We start from the raw sequence: 21,516 nt of genomic DNA, 5'->3' as shown, positions 1-21,516 counted from the left end.
CCCCTACACTCCACTTGGCTTTGGTACATGCACAGATCCATGATTCTCAGCATAGCCTTTCTGGGTGGCCAAAAAAGATGCCACTTTCCTTTTACACAAGCAGGACAAATGGGTTGGATCCACCCCTTCATTCGTGCAGCCACAAGACGCCCAGCTTCTTGGCATTCCTCATGGAGTTGTTGGATTACATGGAGAATAGCTCTGGCGATCATTTTTAATCATGGCTAAATGGAACTTCCACATTCAGAGGCTTCTGCATGCCATTTGCTTCAAACCGATAGGAGGGAAAGGACTGCATGCCTTTCTTTTATATGCCCTCTTGGCTTATCTAGTTGGCCAATGTGGAGAAATGGATGCCGGAATAGATGGATTTGTGATCTGATTCAGCATTGCTGATCTTGCATTGCTGTTTTATTTTGGGCAGCACCAAAAGCTTAGGTTGCATACTGGGGAGACAGAGAAGGTTAGCTTTTTCTTTGTTGAGAGTCAGTGTAATGGTGTTGGTTAGCAGTGTAAGACTAGGCTCTTAGATACACAGATTTGAATTCCTGTTGTGCCATGGAAGCCTGCAATGACCTTGGGCCAGTACAGATGCTAAGATACAGAAAGACTGTGCTTGATGATCAACGCTAACATCAGACGTTTAGCGGGTGAACCCACGATGGCCTTTTTGGTTGTGGTACCAAGACTATGGTGCCAAGATCTGTCTTTATCTGTGAAGCATGATGAACACCCTCCCTTGTAATGTTTATGATAGTGGTGAGCGTCTATCTGCTAGATAAGCCACTGAGGTAGCTTAGCCTTACCTTGTTGGGGATTGATTTGGTTTCTGTTACGTGACTGTTTTAAAATGCGACAGTGTTTGACTGATGGGATTTATTATATTTTTGTTCAACTATAAACTGCTTTGGGTTTGTCTGTTAATAAAATTGCAAAGTTAACAAAATAAAGACGAGTCATAGAACTGTGAAGACACAAACCTGCCTCTCCACAACCAGTCCAAGGAAATTGTGCTTTTCTTCTCTCAGTGATGAAAGAAGGGCTGTGTGAATTCTGCAGTCTCATGCAGCAGAAATAGTTGTCAGCTATAAATTCTGGATCCTAAGTTTTTTTTAAAGGCAAGTTTTTAGTGACTTTAAGATATACCGCACAACTCCCTCTTTGCAAGAAGATAATGGCCCTTTCCCCACTCACCTTTGCCCAAGGGTTGCTGCGGGCAATTCCCGGCGCGTGCAATTCCTGGCGCGCGCCCTGGCTTACCCACGACCCCGCGCTCTGCGCAGGGTCGTCAAAAGGCGCCATTTCAAAGGCGCCAGGAATTCCGCGCGTTGAGGGGGCGGGAGAGAGGAAGTCGGGGCGGCTGCGTTCTCGCCGCCCCTGAACTGGGGAGGGCAGCTGGACCCCGCGCTACTTGAGGGGAGTAGTGTGGTGCTTAAGGTAAGTGGGGAAAGGGCCAATGATACAGAAGATTAAAGGCATGTAAAAAGCTTCCATTTGCATACTTTACACAAGACACAGAAGTCCATTTTGTTTGGTGCAGATTTTTAAAAAAATTTCTTTTCAGTACAGAGTACACACGGCCCTGGGGATAAATAAACAGGAAAAAAAAAGTCCCGAGTATATATAATTCTGTAAATTAAAATTTAAAACCAGGAAAGGAAATCTAGTTGGTTCCTCCCCCACTCCCTTTTGACTGGAATAAAGTGGTAGCCACTCTTCACTGAGTAGATTGGACCCCCCTCCCCAATACAAAAATATCCCTGACCCATCTGGGTAACATTACCCCATGGCATGGCTTGCAGCTTTTAAAGCTTAAAAATGTACATCCACACATTTGACATATAAATATTTACAAATGTACAAAATAAAAAAACCCTTAAAATGTAAACCAAATGCATCAGAATCAGAAATTAACAGTGTGTGTTTTTTTAAAAAAATCATCCACAAAACCAAATGTCAACACATCAATGCAAAAAAAGAGACAGGGAGAACAAAAAAAAAAAACCTTACAAAAATATATGTGTCCTTTTATGAGGTGGAGCTTCAGTATAGTTTGGAATCACCACGCCCATAAGACAAAACGATTTTCTCCACACAGAAAAAATGGTCCGTCGATGCAAAACAGAATCACTCAAATGGCCAAGATGGGATGCAACTTCCTCATGTGTTCTCTTTGATGCCCCATCTCTGATCTTGCGCCACTGTGGGAACCCACATATCCAGTTTAGCCATGCACAAACACAGAGAGAGCCATTTTATCTCTTTTTTGGGTGAAAATCTCAACCACTGGCTTAACAAAAAATCCCTTGTTTAGGAGAATGGGGTGAGGAGGGATGGCAGTGATTGACCTAGGAGGGACTTGGTTTCTGGATCTAAAGCTGTCGGGCTGTCAGGTCACTGGTATTGAAGCCTGTTTATTACGATCGTTTAGAGAAGCTGTGCGAACTCTGATGTCCAAACTCTGACACATATCAAGGCCTCTGGTTGTTTTGTGAACGTTTGCAAGACTTGCCCACCCTTTGTGATACCAACAGAAAACACTGTGACTTCCCTTTCAGCTGGATGGACGCTACCTGGGCTTTGTCTAAGGCCTCGTTCACGCATGGAGAATGAGGTGGTAGAAATAGTGCATGGCATCAAAAGCAATAGAAATGGTGCATGCCACCACTTCAGGCTGCAGTGTGTGGAGGGTATTCCAATTTTAAGGGGGAGAAACTAAAAGAGCTATGTGTAACTCTGCTCTTTCATTGTATTTTCCCCATTTAATATAGCTTTTGCTTCACCCAGATGTTTGCAGCCTTACTGAGGTAAACTTAAGGATGTACCTTAGATTTCCCTCCTGGAAGTAAGAACAGTCTAAATGAATCAAAATCTATTTATTCTGCCTTTTGGTGTGGGGAATAATTTTTTTTCAGTTTGCAGCAACTGCTTTTGAAAACACTTTATGATTACAATCTCCAAGTAGGATAACCAGTCCTGGACCGACAGAGTGCCTCCAAAGCTTCTAGCAATTCAACAGTGGAGTTCACAAGATCGATCCTTGAAGTATGCCAGTGACCAGGAAAGCAATACCCAAACTCGTTTTCCCTTTATATGCCATTCTTAAAGCTGCAGGAAGCAAAGAGGAGGCTTAACTCGTTCATCCCTGTATGGCTTCATGCCACAAAATCTCTCTCCTCACACTACTAGGGAAGGAAAAGATGGAAGACCATCCCACTGAGTCTAGGATTGCTGCCTCCAATGTTCTTTAAAAAAAACCCTTTGTTCTCTGGATGTTAGAAATCTGAGAAGTGGAAACTGTTCTTTGTTTGGCTTCACAGTTGGGCAAGTATGGAGTCCTGCTATTGTGCCTGGAAAACTGCCCTACTCTTAAACAACAGAGGTAGAACTTCTTGTCCCAAGACAAGCACAGAGGTTCCAATCCTATCTTCATGTTGTGCCCTTAATGTGTCTGTGTGGGAGGGGTAGGCAAGCATCTGTTAAAGAGACCTAGAGGGCGGGAGGGGGTATTGAACTCTGCTGTTTGCTTCTTCCTCGCCAATGCTACTTCCCTGGCCATTTTAATCACAATAGGTCCATCTAGGGTAGGGTGGCCAGAAGATAATTCCAGAAGATTCCCATGTCTCCCCTGGAGGCTGGCATCCCTCTAGGCAAAGATGCCTTCCAGGATCCCCCACTAAGAACACCAAATTTATTGTGTGCAATGGAACAATTTGGCACTATCAGATTATATTAAACTCTGTTACCCCAGCAGAGCCATATGAAATGCAGGTGCACTCTATTAACCTCCCATGAAATGGGAAACTGTCCCAGAATTGGGGTGTTGTGGGGTTTCCGGGCTGTATGGCCGTGTTCCAGTGACATTTTCTCCTGACGTTTCATCTGCATCTGTGGCTGGCATCTTCAGAGGATCTGATGGTAGTAAAGCAAGTGGACTACAAGCCACAGGTATATATACTCCACTTGCTTTACTACCATCAGATCTTCTGAAGATGCCAGCCACAGATGCAGGCGAAATGTCAGGAGAAAATGTCACTGGAACACGGCCATACAACCCGGAAACCATACAACACCCCAGTGATTCCAGCTGTGAAAGCATTCGACAATACACTGTCCAAGAAGACATTCCTGGCTGAAGCAGGCAAGCCAAGTCTTTGGTCAGCGATGGGCCTACTCGCAAGCTCATGAGACAGAAAAGAGGAGCTTTCAGTCTGGGGAAACAGAAACAATTGAGGGAGGCATCGGCTGTGCTTCCTCGCCCTCTAGCCAGCAGAACAGACGGAGAGGCTTGATTTCCATGGTACTCTTTCTAGAGTCCAATCCTATGAGTCACTTGTAAGTACATTGGAAGGTGCACGATCTGAAAATTGCAATATCTCCTGGGATGAGTTTGCAGTACGTCTTGCTTGGCACATCTGTGCCATATAGCTATAAAAAAGGCACAGGAGTGTCTCCTTTCTGCACTCATGGAGCGGGAAAAGATGGGGAACGATTCACTGAGAAGGCAGGGAGTGCCCTCACACTTTTAGCACCAATAAAGCTGCAAAAAGCTCGCCAAAAAGCAGGTCTCAGTCTCCCCGCACCAGGACCTCTAAGAGGGCAGCTCCTCTATTGGACATTTAGAGACCAAACAGCTATGCCATGCTTAAAAGGCAAAGGTCGCTGCCTTTTTAGCCTGACCCCAGTTCGGGACTGCTCACAGAGCCAGAAGTTTCTATTTTGCAGCTGGGAGCAGAATGCCTTCAGAATGAGATTCTTGTGCCCAAGGCTAACTACGGGGTAGCTGGCCTGGAGAGATCGTGCCAAGGCCCAGGGCCCACCCTTCCTCCCTCAAGGCCGGATCTGTTGCTATTTGGAAAGCAAAAAAACAATAAAGGCAAGCCCCAGGCATGGAGCAGGCCCTTCCAGCAGTAGGTCACACGGCCACATATGATAAGATACAAGGAGAATCTCCGAGTAAAAATAGACTCATCTTCCCATTGGCCTCCGCAGCAAACGATGGCCTCTGGCACAATTGGATCTGGATCTGGCTGCATTGCAATCAACTCTGGAAAGCAAAGACCCTGGCAGCCCGGGCTTAACCTCGGGTGGAATCAATACAATTCTTTTGGTTCACAGCTTTTTAAAGTCCCAATCAATGCCTTTTTGGTGTTCCCCTCTCCCAGTTGCTACTGCTAGGGGCCAAGTATAAACCACCTGACAGGAAGAGCCACTGAATAGCATCAAACTTGGCTTGCCAGCTCTGGTTTGGGAAATTCTTGGATATTTGGGGGTCGGTGGAGCCTGAGAAAGGCAGGATAAGGGGAGGGACTTGTAATCCTAGGAGATTGCCAGCCACCACCTGGAGACTGACAACCCTGCTTGCAAGGGTGGGGGCGAGTCTGCCTTTGAGGATTTCAGGGCACCTCCAGGGCAGCTTTGGAGTTGAAGTTATCTGCCTGATAGTTCCAATTCTGCATGGGCCTACAGATGCCAACTTTGGTTTAGGAAATTCCTGGAGATTTGGGGGGGCGGCGGATGAAGGTTAGGAAGGATGAAGGTTAGGATGGGAGGGATGCTCAGTGGGGACACGATGCCATCCGAAGCTGCCGTTTCCTCCAGCTGAGGTCTGTTATTTGGAACTCAACTATAATTCCACAGGAATGCCAGGCCCCACCTGAAGATTGGCAACCCAATGCCTGGCCTTTCCCTGGGGCACAGGCAAACTTGGATCAGGTTTTGATTTCTGCCAGTTGCATCGCTTGAGGGCCAAGCCCAAGGCCCATCCTGCCCTTGCAAACAAACTGGAATGCTCCAAGTTTCTTTATAAGTTCGGAGATGGATTTTGAGCATTCAGGCTGGAGAAAACAGTAGTTTGGCAACCCAAGCTTCGGATCTTTGCGATATTCTTAGAATCAAAGAGTTGGAAGAGCCCCCAAGGGCCATCAAGTCCAACCTGCTGTAATGCAGGAACACATAATCACTTCACTCCTGACAGATGGCCATCCGGCCTCTCTTTAAAAACCTCCAAAGAAGGAGACTCCACAACACTTCGAGGTAGTGTCTTCTCCTCTCCCCTCTCTGTAAATGCTCTCAAAAAAGCATATCCCTCATTCTGAGATGGACATTCTAAACTGTTGTTGCCTCCTCTGATGGGCAGCAGCTACTTATGGACAGAAGAATGCCCCAGCATCAGCTGTATTGTGAGATTATTTTCACCGATGAGACCAGGGATTAGAGTCTAAGCCCTGCTTCATTCAAAGCGTGTGATCTACCACTAAGCCAAACTTTCTGCATCAAGCCTCTAACTCTGCAGTTGAAAGTGGTAGAATCCAGACTTCTGTCCCCTGCACCTCTTCTGTCATTGAGCATAACTGGCTCTTGATGACGCTGACATTAATCAGGGTACACAAACGGACCATCTACTGAGAATCTGCACTGGCATTAGACTGGTGTGCTGTGACCTGATCACCTGAGGTGTTTGCAACTTGAAAAGAAGAAGAATAGTTTGGATTTATAACCCCACCTTTCTCTCTTGTAAGGAGACTCAAAGGGGCTTACATCTCCTTCCCCCCCCCCCCCAAAAAAAACACCCTGTGAGGTGGGTGGCACTGAGAGAGCTCTGAAGAGCTGTGACTAGCCCAAGGTCATCCAGCTGGCATGTGTTGGAGAGCACAGGCTAGTCTAGTTCACCAGATAAGCCTCCACAGCTCAAGTGGCAGAGCGGGGAATCAAACCCAGTTCTCCAGATTAGAGTGCACCTGCTTTTAACCACTACAGGAAAGGGAGAAATCAAAAGAAAGAGGGGAAGAACAGGAGATAGTAAGGGTGAGAGCTAGTCAGCATAAAATAATATAGCAGGTGGAAAAAATAAAAAATGAGCTCTACTTGCAAGCTGGAGATCATGGGAGGTGATCGCTCAAAAGCCACTCACTCGATTGACCCTTTTTCTTATTCTCTTGATCAGCTCCGAAGTGCAGCCCAAGGCTAATCTCAGCCCGGGGGTCCTTTTCCTGCCAGTCCTCTCGACGAAGGACTCCCACACAGGTGCTTCTCTCTACATGGCACCTAGAATTGGCCACCTTTGACCTCGCCCCATGCTGGAAGTGGCCCTAAGGCTCTCCCTTTCTTTAACAGACGGCCCAGACTCTGGTTTGGAAAAAAGGGAGGCTATTCCTGAAAACCCTTGGTGGAACCCAAAGGGTGTGACTAAATGGGGCATCCCTATCTCCACTGCAAGGGGGCAGGACCCCTCTGTTTCTGGGTCACCATTTGCCATCAGCTATCATTCCTCCTGCCCATCTTTGTTCTCCCTTCAACACATCTCCAAGGAACAACCCCCCCTTCCTCCCGCAAACCATCACAACCGAAAGTGTGATGCTGCCGACGAAGGCCTCTGTGTCTTGGTAGAGAGAGAACAAACAGCAGCCGTGACCTGGATTCAAGCAGGCCTCCACTGGATCAGAGTGCAAAAGAGGAAGGAACATCCTGGTCAAAAGCAGCCCAGTCTCCTGGGAACAAAGTCAAACAAGAGTCCTGAGCCACAGTCCACGTTGACCCTGGGAGGCGGTGAGAGTTTCTGGCTAGCAGGCTCAGCTACCCTGTTGCTCCAAAGGCTGTTCTCCAGTTACTAGCCAGTAACAGAGCCCAGCAAGATAGGGATGTCTTAATGTCTGTTTTGTGTCTAAGGCAACCCTGAGAAGGCAACAAAAAGGCACTGGCTCCATGGGGCCTCCGAGTCAAGGGTCAGGAAGGAGCCTGTGCCATGGGCCGGCCTGGTGAGGGAGCCGCTGACAGGTTGGAGTGTGCGTTGGTGCTGATGGTGAAGTCACTCGGCTGCGGAAATATACAAAACATATGACGTATGAGTGAAGAAGAAAAGCTCAGTCGGCAACCATCACAATCAGAAGCAGTTATGGCAACAACCTCCGCTGAGGGGGTATCCCAGAATGCTTAGCAACACTGGATGGGAACTGACAGGGGGAAGTTGTCATCACTAATCTTGAAACGTAATTGCCTCACATTTTAGATGTTCATTCATTTAGAAAACATTTATGCAATACAACCCCCCTAAAACCCAGTATAAAAATTATCCATAAACCCATAAAACTAAACAGGGGCAACAACAAAACAAGACTGAGCATCCTGAAAGGATATTCATGAGACAGTTGACAGGCTAGAAGCAGAACTTAGTAACAGCTAAAAAAAGGATGGAAACCCTCAATTAAAAGCCTAAGTAAAAAAGAAATGTGTTGGCCTAGTACAGAAAGAAAAGACTGGAGAGCTTCAAGGAGAAAGGCATTCCAAGGGAGAGGGGCCTCCACTAAAAAGGCCCTGTCTTTGGCCATCACCTGTCTTACCCCAGTAGGTGGGGGGCACAGAGAGTAGGGAATCATAAAAGGACCTTGGGCTAAGGCCAGTTGATGGGACACCCAGTAAACATTTAAAATAATAACTGTGATTGGGGTGGGGGGTGGGGGAGAGAGAAACTGTAAAAAAGCTAAATCCATTAAGACAAATCTCTGGTGGGATCCAAACATGGATCTGCAGAGTGAAAGCAGAGAGAGGCAGAGTTCAGTCCCCGGCTGAGAGGCAAAACCCTGCTGCTAGAAGGAATGTCTATCATCATCCCAAGAGTGGAGAGAAAACATCATAGAGCCAAGCAAGATCATAACGCCGAGCCTTACATTTCGTCGGAAGAGCCGCTGCAACAGGCTACGTTTGGGAGGATCGGGGAGCTGCTTCCAGTCCAGATCTGGGGAACGGGTGCCGTTTGGTCCAAAGACATTTAGATCTTTAAAGCATTCAGTCTCGATCATCTAAAGAACGGTAAAAAAAGTTATGTTCTCAATGTGGCGAAGCCATGGTTTGGGTCCCATGCCCTAGCTCTGAGTGAGCGTCTCTGTTTTTGCTGGGAGGCAGTCCTTTGCTGGGAGTGAATTCTTCTTGTGACAGAAGTGATAGACTTGTGATAGACTTAGGGACTCCTTGAAAAATGCTGGGGTTGCACAAGCGGAAATGCTCAGCATGAGAGGAAGCATGCTTTGTAGTGGCCAAAGCGAAGTGCATGCAGAGCAAAGGAAACAGGATCCAAGCTAGGCATGAACACCAACAAAAATATTGACAAATTTGGGGTTTGTGTTTTGTTTTTTTTTAAGCTGGAAAATTTCAGTAAAGCTGAATAAAGCCTCCCTGAAGGACCATCAGCTTTATTTGGCTATAACTGAAAATATTCAGGTTAAAAACCCTGAACCAGATTTTTTTGCAGTGCTCCCGACGAAGGTTTGGGAAACAGTGGAGGTTTGGGAAACAAACCTTGGAGGTTTGGGAAACAGTGGAGGGCAGGGAGAGAACTGCCCCTGCCGGCACTTTCCAAACTCCTCTAGTGTGGCCCACCTCTGATGGGCGAAGGCAGGCAACCACACTTCCAACTGGGATGCAAACCCATATACAAGAAGCTGCACGTCAGTGGTGCCAGAGCCTCACCTCATTCTGCCAGGGGATGGAGACGCTGCCGGTGGTGAATTTAGCATAGAAGTCATTGTCAGTTTGGTCCAAGTTGACTCCCTTCACCGTGGAGAATTGCTCAATGTCCAGCACGTCTTTGCAGTACACGGCCCGGGGCTGAAAGGGAGATCAACAGACAAGCTTGCTTTTTGCAAGTCTCACACATTAAGCCGTGTGTTTAAGAGAGCAAACCTCTTGCTCTGTTCACTTGCTTCCCCCTCTTCCTTTACTGTCCTTCTTTCACAGAAGCCACTGCAGAACTCTAAGTCTTAGTTTCGCTCAGGAAAGAGGACTCGGCAAGTGCAGTTTGAATGCACAAGCTTCCTCTGTTGACCTTTGAGTCTGTATCATCCTTCTCTTTCTGTGTTGTCTCCCCTGTGCTCACTTTTAGATTGCTTCTGTGCATAAATGAAAGCCAAGGGTCTCCATAAATGATGCTAGGTGCCAACTTCCACAAACATAGCGGGGAAAAAAAGCAACGGCTCTGCACACACAACAGTTATGTATACAGAACCTATGAATGCAAAGGAGAAGGGGAACCCCCCCCCCCCCCCCCCGCATTCTACACAAGTTCACCACCTGTGGGTAAACTCCACCCCAGGATCAAGCTAATTTGTTCCCAGTAGTTCCTAATCATGGGTGTGTGTGTATGTGTGTGTCTATCTGTACTGTGCGGCTGATGTGTATAGAAGAAGGAGGAGCCAGTGCACATATTTAAGTGCAAGGGACAGAGCCAACATGCTTGCTCCCAGTTCTACGCGCACTGTCTCCCTCCACCATCTCCCCTAATAGAGCTCTTCTACAGCTGTCATCTGCATCTTGACACATGTCCCCATAATGCCTCCCTTCTCTTGGCCTGGACTTACATCTGGCACGAAGGAGGGTTTCATGATGCCTGCTTCCAGCCGCTTAAAGTTGATGGTCTTGAAGAAGGGATGCAGTTTCACTTGGACTGCTCCACCTGCCGTGCATCCAAGCCGGTGCTTGGGGTCTTTAGTCAGGAGCTGGACAGGGAGAGGAAAAGGAGCCACGGTAACATGCCTCTGAAGATGCCAACCACCGATGCGGGTAAACTTTAGGAGCGCAAACTACCAGACCACAGAGCCCAGAAAAACCAGAACAGCCTGTTTTTGTTTGATTAATTCTGCACCCTTCCCTCCTGGTATCAACTGAGTTTTATTGGCATTTAGGGATTATTCTTAGTTTGTGAAACTACATTGTTTACTTGCCTGCATTTATTCACATGCATTTGGTTGCTCTGGGTGTTTTTTCACCTTATACAGAAGATACCTCAAAACACACACATGAAGTGGGGATGCTGTCAGATGCAAGTGCTGATTCTGTGATGGCATCTGTGGAATCTCCAGCCAGTAGAGTGTAGTGGTTAGAGCGTCAAACGAGGATCACAGGTTAGAATCCTTGCTCTGCCACTGAAGCTCACTGGGTGGCCTTGGGCCATTTGCTCTTCAGACTAAACTACCCCACAAGGTTGTTGTAAAGCCCACAGAGGGGGAAGGAAAACCATGCACGACACCCTGAACCTCTTGGGAAAAAGGCAAGTCAAAAATGAGTTTGATAGATAAGACTCCCTTTCTGATCCTCACCGCCTTGCAGATGGCTTTGGCATCTTCTGAGAACTTCTCCGAGTACTGCTCCTGGTCCTCCTGCACCCGCTTCTCCACTTCCTCCCGTTTAACCCGCTCCTTGCGGGCCCGGAAGGGCGACTGGCCCTCGATCATCTCATAGATGAGGCAGCCCAGCCCCCACCAATCTGGACTGAAGGAGTAGCGTTCGTTGTTGATCACCTCAGGAGCTGAGGGGAAAACAGATGAGAACTTTGTCAGAGCTGCCTGCAAACTACAACTTTGCAACAGGACAGAAAAAGTGTGGAAGGCAGTACAAGAGGAAGAACGTACCTTCCTTCAACGTTTGCTGCTTCTACAGCACACGCAGCCTACCTATTAAATCCTAACTGCCTTTCCTTGCCCCTCAGTCCATGCTTCATATGAGATGTCTGCATGAATCCCCAAATAAACAGACCAACCCTATTTCAGTTTTCTGTAATTTAATCAAAATTTATTACCTTATAGCCCAGCCAGCTCCCAGCCCTAGAACATATGAAGAGATAATAAAGCAGATAACAGGAGAGCACATTTCCATTGGTCCTCAATTGCAGCAATTAACCTCTGTATAATTGGCCAAAAATTTCTGGGTGAGAGATTACATCTGCAGACTTCCAAAGATGGAGTCCACATCTGCAAAGACTTCCAAAGATGGAGTCCACAGCTCATGGTCAAGCAGGTCTTAAATGCAGGCCCTGTGAATATCATGGTCTCAATCATAAGCTTCCCATGACCATAAGTGGTTAAGCTTGTCTTCTGCTTGCAAAAGAGAGGGGAGGAAACCTCTGAGCGACAAGATCAAGGGGGTACAAAGTACCAGCGGTCTGAAAAACAGAAACATGATCAAAAGATATGCATAACCAAATATAGAAGCCGAATATAACAAATAACAGTTTCAGTACAGATATCATGTACAGTTTTAAGGTGGCAATTCTGTAAAACAGCATACAAGTTAGAGAAGAGCAAAGGACAAGATGCCGACTGAATTCCTGCTTTGATGTATGAATTTTCATCAGTCATGAATGAATTTGCGCTGGTTAATCTGGCTTAATTTGGAACCTAAAAAATCAAGAACAATTCCTAATATGTAGAATGGTGCAGCTTCAAAAGACAATCAGTAGGGCTCCGACCTAAAGATTGTGTGCTCTTCTTTAGCTTGTTAACTGTTCTAAAGAACTGCCACCTTAAAACTGTACATGATACCTATCCCACGCCAGGCCCATCCTGGGCCCTTTAGCCCCACCAGCTCCGCCTGCCTCCAGCCTGCTCCAGGAGCATGGGACCCTGCCTACCTAGTCAGAGGGGAGCACAGTGCCAGAGGTCAAAGAGCCGGGAGTCACCAGCTGGAGGTGGGGTTGGCCCGCAGATGGGGAAGACAGGTGGTCCTAAGATGAGCAGCAGGGACAACGGCAGCCTGGAGGTGGCAGGAAACCGCTGTCCAGCTGGGGTATGTGGTCAAGTGAGGCTGTGAGAGAAGAGGGCTGGTGGCACCCGCCCAAGGGCCACTCGGCTTCAGCTTCAGAGAGAAATGCTGAGGTGAGGCTGGAGGGAGGTGATGGGGAGGTGGAGACAGGCCTGAAGAGGCAGGTGACCTGGCCAATCAGCACCCTGAGGGAAGGGTGACTGGATTGTGGGAATGGGTCTAAAGAGGGAAAATAAGCCCTATAAAGGAAGCAGGGAGAGGAACGGCCGGAGAGATTCCATAACATATTGGGGAATCTCCCTGCCAAGGCCAGAGAGAACAAGGCATCTGCCTTCTCTGTGACCCATCCTGAGGCCAACTCCTTCCAGCCTGACCTGGAAACTCATGAGGAGGACGAGGCATCAGCGGGAGGGTGTCTGGCAGCGCCAGATGTGTTACAATATATGTACTCAAACTGTTATTTGGTATATTTGGCTTGTAAATCTTTCAATAATTTTTTTGTATTTTCTATTAAGTTTCATAATGCTTGAATTATATATATATAATATACATACATACATATATATATATACATACACACACACACCTTTTGTTATCTGGATGTTTCTATAATAATTTTTCAGACCTCTGGTACTCTGTACCCTAATTCTTGTCTTTTGCTCGCAACAGGAGGGGGTTTGTAAGGCTACCCCAAGTGGAAAGAGCAGGCTACTCCAATTTCCCATCAATACACACCCATGTAGCCAACAGTTCCTACGCGGCCACGGATGGTCTCGCCCTCTGGAATCTTGATGGCTAGTCCCAGGTCTGAGATTCGGATATGACCTACAAGGAACAAGAACGAAAGAGAGTGTAGAGCACTGAGGATAGAGTTCTATTCTCTGCCCCATTGGATGGAAGAGAAACTCTGGTTCGGTGGTGGAGTGCGTCCTTCGCATGCAGAATGTTCAGTTCCTGGTACCTCTAAAAAGAGAGATTGGAGACTCTGCAGACCTTCTGTCAGTCAAAGCAGACAATATTGGGTTGGGTAATCTGACATAGGGTCAAATGAGTTGGTATACTGGGAGATCTGTGAATGGATCTACCAAGTGGTTTTCTACAGTAAATAGCAGGCCTGCCAAAGGTATTGATGGGAGAACAATTCAGACTGGGGCCACAGAACAGGGGAGGTTTATTCCATTTCTACCCCCTAAACAAATTGGCTTCTTGACCTCAATCTCCCTCTCTTCCTCAGAACTATAATTTACACTGTTAAGGTAAACATAGGGGTTCTCTGTTTCACAGCCTGCCTGTCTCCCCAGAAAGTACAAGCAACACTTCCAGGAAGTCCCAAAAATAGTACGAAGGGAATGGGTAAAGCCACTTTCTCCTTGTGCCACAACTCTAACTCAAATTGCTACACACACACATACACCCCTCCCACTCAAAGATGCTGGAGATCTCTGAGGAATTTGCAGATCTCCAAAGCATTTTATTTCTTTAGTACATTCTATCCTACTGCTTCTCTAGGGAGTTCAGGCTGGTGTACATCAATCACCCTTCCTTTATTTTACCCTCATAACAGCCCTGCAGAGAAAGAACTCAGAGAGCTTCCGTGGCACAATGGTGGGCTTGAAGCGGAGTCTCCCAGATCCTTATCCAATTCTTTAACCACTCACTACACCAGGCTGGCTCAGCCACTTAGTCCTCAGCATTACACAGCTTCACATGTTCACCCAACTTTTCACACTGGTGGAGAGACAAGAGCAATCCAGAGGCAGGGAAACACAACAAGAGGCCAGAGAAAAGGTTTCAGATGCCCTCTGCTCCTAGGTCATCTTGGTAGATGGCATATCTTCCTGATTTGGGTTCCAGGTGGCATACAGAGCTCCTCCTCCTCTAGTTTCATGACTTGCAAATCTCTTCAATGTGCTGCTGAGCACACTAGAGGATGAGGCTCAGGACTCCAGAAGCAGACCAAGCAGAGCCCCCTCCCATTCTCTGACATGCCCAGAATCCAACACTCACCATCGTCGTCAAGGAGAATGTTCTCCGGCTTCAAGTCCCTGCAGGGAGATACAGACACAACCATGAATGAGAAATAGGGGCAAGGCCAGATACTAGCACTCGTGTGTGTGTGGGGGGAGGGGGGATAAATGAGGATAAGACAACCTTAGAAGGAGTTTGCCTGGTTCTCACAAAAAGCAGATAAATTGGTAAAACTGAGGCTAAACTGTACCCTCTCAGATTTCATGTGAGGGTTTTTTGTGACTAAATGCTTCTTAGCATGCACTCACACATGCACGCAAACACACAAATGTTCTCCCACATAGGAACTAGGATGGGGAGGGAAGGGTCTATTTAATTACTTACCTCAGTTATATCCTTCCTTTCTCCTGCCAATGGGGGGAGGGGGAACAATTTATTTATTTACCCCAGTTCTGCCTTCTCCCAATAGGAACCCAAAGCGGCTTACAATATAACATTCTCTCAGTTTTATCCCCACAGCATCTCTGTCAGATAGGTCAGGCTGAGGGTATGTGTCTGGCCAAAGACCACCTGGCAAGATCCTATGGCACAGCAGGGAGACAGACCTCTCAGATCCTTGTCTGACACTCTATCCAATTCCATCGTGCTGGCTACGTTTCAGTTCCCCTCATGACATCTAGCTTTGCAATGTTTTTTAATGGAGGTTGAACAAGGAAAGCTCTCCTCCCCACCTTCGCCTGGAACTCCCCCAAGCTCCTGGCTCCCTGGGATTTGCAAATGGTGCCATCCTCTCACCTGTACACGATGCCCTCCCTGTGCAAATGCTCAAGGCCACAGCAAATCTCTGCAGCGTAGAAGGTGACTCGTTCGTTGTCAAAGCCAGGGTTGCCCATGTTGTAGATATGGAACTTCAAGTCTCCACCGTTCATGATGGTGAGGACCAGACAAAGAGCATCCTTGGTCTCGTAGGCATAGGCCAAGCTAACCTGTGAGCACAGACAGGATTGAAAGGGATCAAACGGTATTTACCTCTTGACTTTTGATGGTAGAACGGTCCACAAGGCAGCCTGCATAATCTAGAACATTTTTGAGATCGTGGGTACATTTTAAATTCTGGCACAGGTTGGTGAGCACAGTCACAATATGGCTGCCACAAAATGACTGATGCAGGAGCTGAAGCCAGACACAAAATGGCTGCTATCGCTTACCTTCAGTCACACAGAAGAGAAAAAGAGTTTGGATTTATACCTTGCCTTTCTCTCCTGTAAGGAAACTCAAGGTGGCTTACAAACTCCTTTCCCTTCCTTTCCTCACAACAGACACCTTGTGAGGCAGGTGGGACTGAAAGAGTTCAGAGAGGACTGTGACTAGCCCAAGGTCACCCAGCTGGAATGTAATAGTGGGGAAACAAATCTAGTTCACCAGATAAGAGACCGCCACTCAACTGGAGGAGCAGGGAATCAAACCCGGTTCAGCAGATTAGAGTCCACCTGCTCTTAACTACTACACCACGCTGGCTCTCAAGATCAGTGAAAATTCTTGTGCAGGGGTGGCAGCTTTTGATAAAGCAATGTTGTTGAAAATCTGCACGGCCAATCAAATCTTCAACAGCCAATTAGAAGCCTTGATGGGTATACACTTTCTAAAAATATCTGGCAGGCTCCAGGAAAGGTGTGGGCAGGTGCCCTTTTGTCTAAAATAACCAATTGAAATCTGAACAACCTCCCCATAAATAAAAAAAGATGGAAGATATATGAAAAGAAATATTTTTTAAAAAAGCAAACAACAAATGCATAGGAATGGACATCTGAAAAAAAGAGAAGAGTTTGTGCCAATAGCCCAGAGCCCAAGTATCAAGAGCAGAGCATCAGATTATGACATCAAAAATGGCTTTGTATCAGAGCAGGTGGTCCAAATTGTGATCCAAATTGTTTAAACATTCTTATTATTCAGTCCTGGAGTAAATGTACACAAAAATGCTAAAATCAGATTAAAACAGTTAAATGTCAAAGACAAATGTTATGGGGAGTCAATCTTCCGAGAACAAAAATATTAAAAATCTAGCTCAAGGCTGGATAAGCAGGAAGGTTTTTCAGGGAGCCCAGTCAGAGCAATCGAGAATTGCGCTTGGAAATCAAGTGGTGCAGATCATTTAATAATGGCCACAGACATTCAGCCCACAAAGTCTTGGCTGCTTTGAGCTGAACCAACAGGATTTCAAGCAAATCTTCCAAGCAGCAACATGGATGACGCACTCCTAACCTGGACATAACCAAATTGAGGCATGGGAAAGGGCATCCCAGAGAAGAAAACGCAGGAAAAGCATTTCAGACAGGCAGGAAATCCTCTACTGCAATTCAGCCAATCTCAGGCCCTTTCCCCATTTACCTTTGCTGCGTGCTGCTCTCAGCATGCGGCATCTCTGTGCAGGGTCATCAAAAGGCACCGTTTTGAGAAGCGCCAGGGATGCTGCGCGCTGAGAGGGGCGCGAGAGCGGCAGCGTCGGGGCGGCTGCGCTGTCGCCGCCCCTGTAGTGGGGAGTGCCCCGGGACCCCGCGCTACTTGAGGAGAGTAGTGCGGGGCTTAAGGTAAGTGGGGAAAGGGCCCTTGATTTATTTATTTACTTCATTTATAACCCACTTTTCTTGCCAGTGGGGACACAAAGTATCTTACAGCGTAACATTCTCCCCTCCTTCATTTTATCTCCACAACAATCCTGTGATGTAGATTAGGTTGAGAGTATGGGGCTTGCCCAAGGTCACCCAGCAAGCTTTCATGGCAGAACAGGGGTTGGAACCTGGATCTGTCAAGTTCTAGTCTGACAATCCAACCACTACACAACGCTGGCTCTGTGTAGTAGGATCCGCAACTTGTCTGGGCAGACACTCACAACAAATCGGCTGTTGACCTTTTCTAGGATCTGCTTCTCATTCAGAGCCATGGCCTCCCCTTTCCGTTTCTTGATGCGTTTCTTCTCCAGTTTCTTGCAAGCATACATCTTCCCTGTAGCTCGCACCTGGCATGCGCAAACCTGGAGACAAGACAGGGTGAGCTTACTAAGAAAGACACTTCATGGCCTCTGGATCTGGTAGAAAACAAAGGTCCAATACTTATTGTAGCACCTGCAGAATATTCTTCTTTTCCTGCCTAGTGGGCCCAAGGGCCCCTGCTGTACCACTTGCCCGGAAAAGAAATTGAAACACCTCCACAGCTCTCTTTGGGTTTTAGTGCCAAGCACAGAGGTCAGATCTTTTATGTCTTTCAAATGAAAGCACTGGAGGCCGCATGGAACTCATGTCTGCCACGTCAGAAAACCTCAGTACAATAAACACAGCATAATACAAACAAAAGACACAGCAATCAAACCGGATCACCAGAATTAGACCACAGACTCAGTAAAGAGTCTAATACATACACTAAAGAATTCAGTCTTATAGCCTAAAACTTTTAACAGAAATTAAAATGTTCCCTGCTCCCTTAAAAAAAATGCCCTCCACTTTTAAGCGCTCTACAGAATGACAGAAGTGCGAGGAGGGAGAATTGGGGTGGGGAAATGGCAGGCGGGGAAAAGGCTGAAGCACACTCCTCTGCACTTTGACCCCAAGCATAAGGGATGGGAGATTTCCTAGCAGGTGCAGCCACTTACCTCTCCGAAGCCACCTTTCCCAAGAATCCGGTATTGCCTGAAGGTGTCTTTGGTTACCGATTGTCTAAAACAACAAGGTCGTAGTGCTTACTGAAAATCTGCCCTTATGAGGATCAGTCTGGTAAAGCCTCAAGACAGATGCTGAAGATGGAGAACATCGCTTTACCTCTCCAGGTATTTCCACTGGAGGAATCTGTCGAAGTACATGCTGTCCTGGTAATTCGTGAAAGGGACGCCACTCAAGTACTCGTGCAGACGTCTGTGCAAAAGACAACAGTTTAGATCCGTCAGCCCATTCCCAGAGATCAGCTCCATGGGCCCCCAACGTGAACAAGCCCACTGGAATTCTGTCTCCCTACTTATTCAAGAACCTACTTCTCTCCCACTCAGCATCCTCATCAAAATGTGACTCTGACCATGGTCTAAAGCTGTGCACCCATTCAGCCTCAGGTGATAAAGTAACGGCAACATGGCCAGATCAATAAAAATACAACCATGGTGACCTTGGGCAAAATGAACCAGCGCAAAAGAATTAGGTAAGAATGTTTTCACTGATCAAGAACATAAGTCGGAGTGTTCAAAGACGATCAGATAACCATCGTAGTTCCAACCATAAGTGATGCCAATTAGCAATCCGGCAGGGAGTGATTGTTTGTACTAAGACATTAATTAAGTCTGTAAAGGACTGCACTGGTGTTTGTACTTTCATATTGCAAGGGGGTATTTTCCCAATTGTAAAAGCACTGCACGTTACACTTTAAAACTGCAAGAGGTTTCATCTCTGTTTGTAACAAATACATTGTAAGGAACTTGCTCCCCAAATAAGTTTTGTATCTGCCTATGATTAAGGTTTTGTTTTCCTCCTAACTTTGCGTGGAGTCCCCATTCGCTGTAATTCATTTGTAGTACGGTACATTAAACACAGCTCGCTTTTCTGTGTGTTATCTTACGTTTTATAGTTGAAGCCCAGCAGGGCATTTGTTACATTACATTAAATGCATTGTTCAGGTCTTTCTAACGACAATTTTTGACCCATTCTGCTCCTGGATCTCTGCCCCGAGCTAAGAACTCACTGCATGCAGTTGCTGAAGAGATCTTTGCAGGAACTTCTCTGGAGGTTCTCCTTGCACTCGTCCATAAGGGTTTGCCTGATCTCGACCATATAATCCAGCGACTAAGACAACAAGAAAACAAAGTTATGGATGGCAAAGGTCCCATTATGCCCCCATAACCCTTGCCACCCTGAGGGCAGGTTTCAATTCCTCACGTTTCCCCTCTACAACAGGTTCCCTTTTTGGTAATCCAAATGATTTTCAAATTCATTCTCTGGCTTCTTAGTCATTTTTAAAGAACACTTTTCACTACCTTTGGATCCCCCAAAAAAGAAACTCAAAACAGCATCCTTAGCACTCTGCAAATTAATTCTGCAAAATAAAGAAATAAAACCCTCGCTACCAATTAGTAATGGATGAAGCCAAGATAACTGCAATAAACCTAACACATGCATGCCTCCAGCACATGAAGACACACTCCCCAAATATTCCACGAGACAACAGAGGAATGGCCGTGGCTCAGTGGTGCAGCACGTTTTGCGTGCAGAAAGACCTATGTTCAATTCCTGGTACTTGCCAGAAATGTCTCAGCCTCCAAGTACTGGAGATCTGCTGCCAGACACAGGAGACCACACTGAACTAGACTGACCACTGGTCTGACACGCAGGTTTTCATTTTCACAGTGCAATCCTATGCAGAATTTCTCCAGTGTAAGACGATTGGTATCGACAGTGCACAAAAAGCACTGCACTAAAGCATGCGACTGTACACCCAGAACGGCCAGCAGGGGGTGCAGAGCACTTGCACAAAAAGCAGGGCTACGGTGGAGTCAGAATGACGGCCAGGCTCCCAAACTGGCTGAGAGGGTCCGGTAACCTCTTGCCTGTTGCAACTTACGAGCGAGCGAGGGCAAGCGGGCAAGCAACCTACCTCGCTATTGAAAAACCTGCGGATGATCTCTTCTCCCATTTCCTTGCGTTTCTCGTCTGGGGAAAGCTCATACTCTGTCTGTGGAAAAGGAGAGAGAAATGGACTAAGCAGGCCTGCCTGGCCGTCACCCTTAGCAGGAGCGAACCAGGAAGCTAAAACGGTCCAGGAGCAACAAAGGCTCGGTGTTAGAAGCACCACAGCCTCCCCCGGCAAACTGATACAGATTGGGGGTGCCAGACTGGAGCTGAGTCTGAAGCACTCATCTGCAGCACAGCCAGAATAGCTTAACTGGGCCACCAGTGTTCCTCCAGGCGGCAGCCCACCAAGAACTATCCGTTGAAGGTAAATGACCCTTGATGCCTAGAACTGTGATTCTGTGGCTGGACAGCTCTGGAGCATAGCCTTCCATTTTCCCAGCCTTTGCTCTCTCTATTTCTGGAATCCCTCCATATCCTTCTCTTTAGTACCTCTGTTGCCTGGGATCCCCCATTTCCTTTCCTTTCCCCTTCCTTTTCTCCCACAACTGACGTCTCCTTTCTTGTCATTTCGTTACAGCTGCTCACTACAACTGTTCTTCAGAGAGGAAAGGAAAGAAAGAAGACATTCCCCCAGGCGGCTTCAAGGTGGATCCATAATAGGGATGGAGTTATGTTCTCTTTTTCAATTATATTTCTTTCCAGGCACTGTCGTGGACTGCCAACATGGTAGAGCGGTTAGAGTGTTCAACTAGGGCTGAGAGACCTGGGTTAAAATCCTCCCCCAGCTACAAGCTTCAATGGGTAGCTTTGGGCCAGTCCCTTTCTCTCAGCTCTACTGACACAGGGTTGTTGGAGGATAAAAGAGAGACAACAGCATTATGTATGCCCTCTTGAGGTCCTTGGAAGAAGGGCAAAATAAAAGCATGACTCATTGTAAATGGTTTTGGTCCATTGCTAATACTAATGGCCTTTCTGTTGCCTTGATCCAGTTGTTATACCCCTTTACATGGTATTCATATACTACTCCATTACACAGGAATGTACTGATGCACAAATAAAACACCTAAATTTTAAACAGAAAGCACAAGGAAGCAGCAAATGGCGTGAAAGCAAAGATTCACAAGTTCTAATTAACAAGAAGCAAAATCCAAATGGGAGATGACGGAACTGAACCAGCAAGCCTGTGACTGACAACATCCCTACTCCAGAGAAAGCTTTCCTCAGGTTACCTAGCAACCACCAGGCATGCCCCGACTCCTTTGGAGAGCCAGGAAAACAGCCACTTGGGCCAAGGCTGCTGCAGCAGGCAATTGTTTATGTTAGCGGTGGGCAGCATCAAGTGTATGCGGCACATCTGGGGAAATGGTCCATGTTCCATCCAGCCAGTGTAGCAGGCAACGCTGTGGCCTCA

At 46.9% G+C, this 21,516-nt stretch overlaps 1 protein-coding gene across 1 annotated transcript in view; it reads right to left on the bottom strand.

The window, feature by feature from the left end:
* Positions 1-6,685: 6,685 nt before the first annotated feature.
* Positions 6,686-21,516, bottom strand: part of LOC125442142 (G protein-coupled receptor kinase 5-like) — an 81,508-nt gene continuing 66,677 nt past the window's right edge. The window contains exons 4-16 of the mRNA XM_048513308.1: positions 20,128-20,205; positions 19,219-19,319; positions 18,312-18,404; positions 18,146-18,209; positions 17,390-17,530; positions 15,295-15,485; positions 14,539-14,576; positions 13,267-13,356; positions 11,091-11,299; positions 10,353-10,490; positions 9,466-9,603; positions 8,667-8,798; positions 6,686-7,815 (exon numbers count right to left, since the gene is read on the bottom strand). Coding sequence (XP_048369265.1) covers positions 7,726-7,815; positions 8,667-8,798; positions 9,466-9,603; positions 10,353-10,490; positions 11,091-11,299; positions 13,267-13,356; positions 14,539-14,576; positions 15,295-15,485; positions 17,390-17,530; positions 18,146-18,209; positions 18,312-18,404; positions 19,219-19,319; positions 20,128-20,205 — 1,503 coding nt within the window. The 3' untranslated portion in view covers positions 6,686-7,725. The remainder of the gene's footprint in view (positions 7,816-8,666; positions 8,799-9,465; positions 9,604-10,352; positions 10,491-11,090; positions 11,300-13,266; positions 13,357-14,538; positions 14,577-15,294; positions 15,486-17,389; positions 17,531-18,145; positions 18,210-18,311; positions 18,405-19,218; positions 19,320-20,127; positions 20,206-21,516) is intronic.

Source organism: Sphaerodactylus townsendi, linkage group LG12, assembly GCF_021028975.2.
Source record: "Sphaerodactylus townsendi isolate TG3544 linkage group LG12, MPM_Stown_v2.3, whole genome shotgun sequence".
NCBI classification, from domain to species: Eukaryota; Metazoa; Chordata; class Lepidosauria; order Squamata; family Sphaerodactylidae; genus Sphaerodactylus; species Sphaerodactylus townsendi.
Note: the sequence above shows the minus strand (reverse complement) of the source record. Positions and strands in the feature narration are given on the sequence as shown.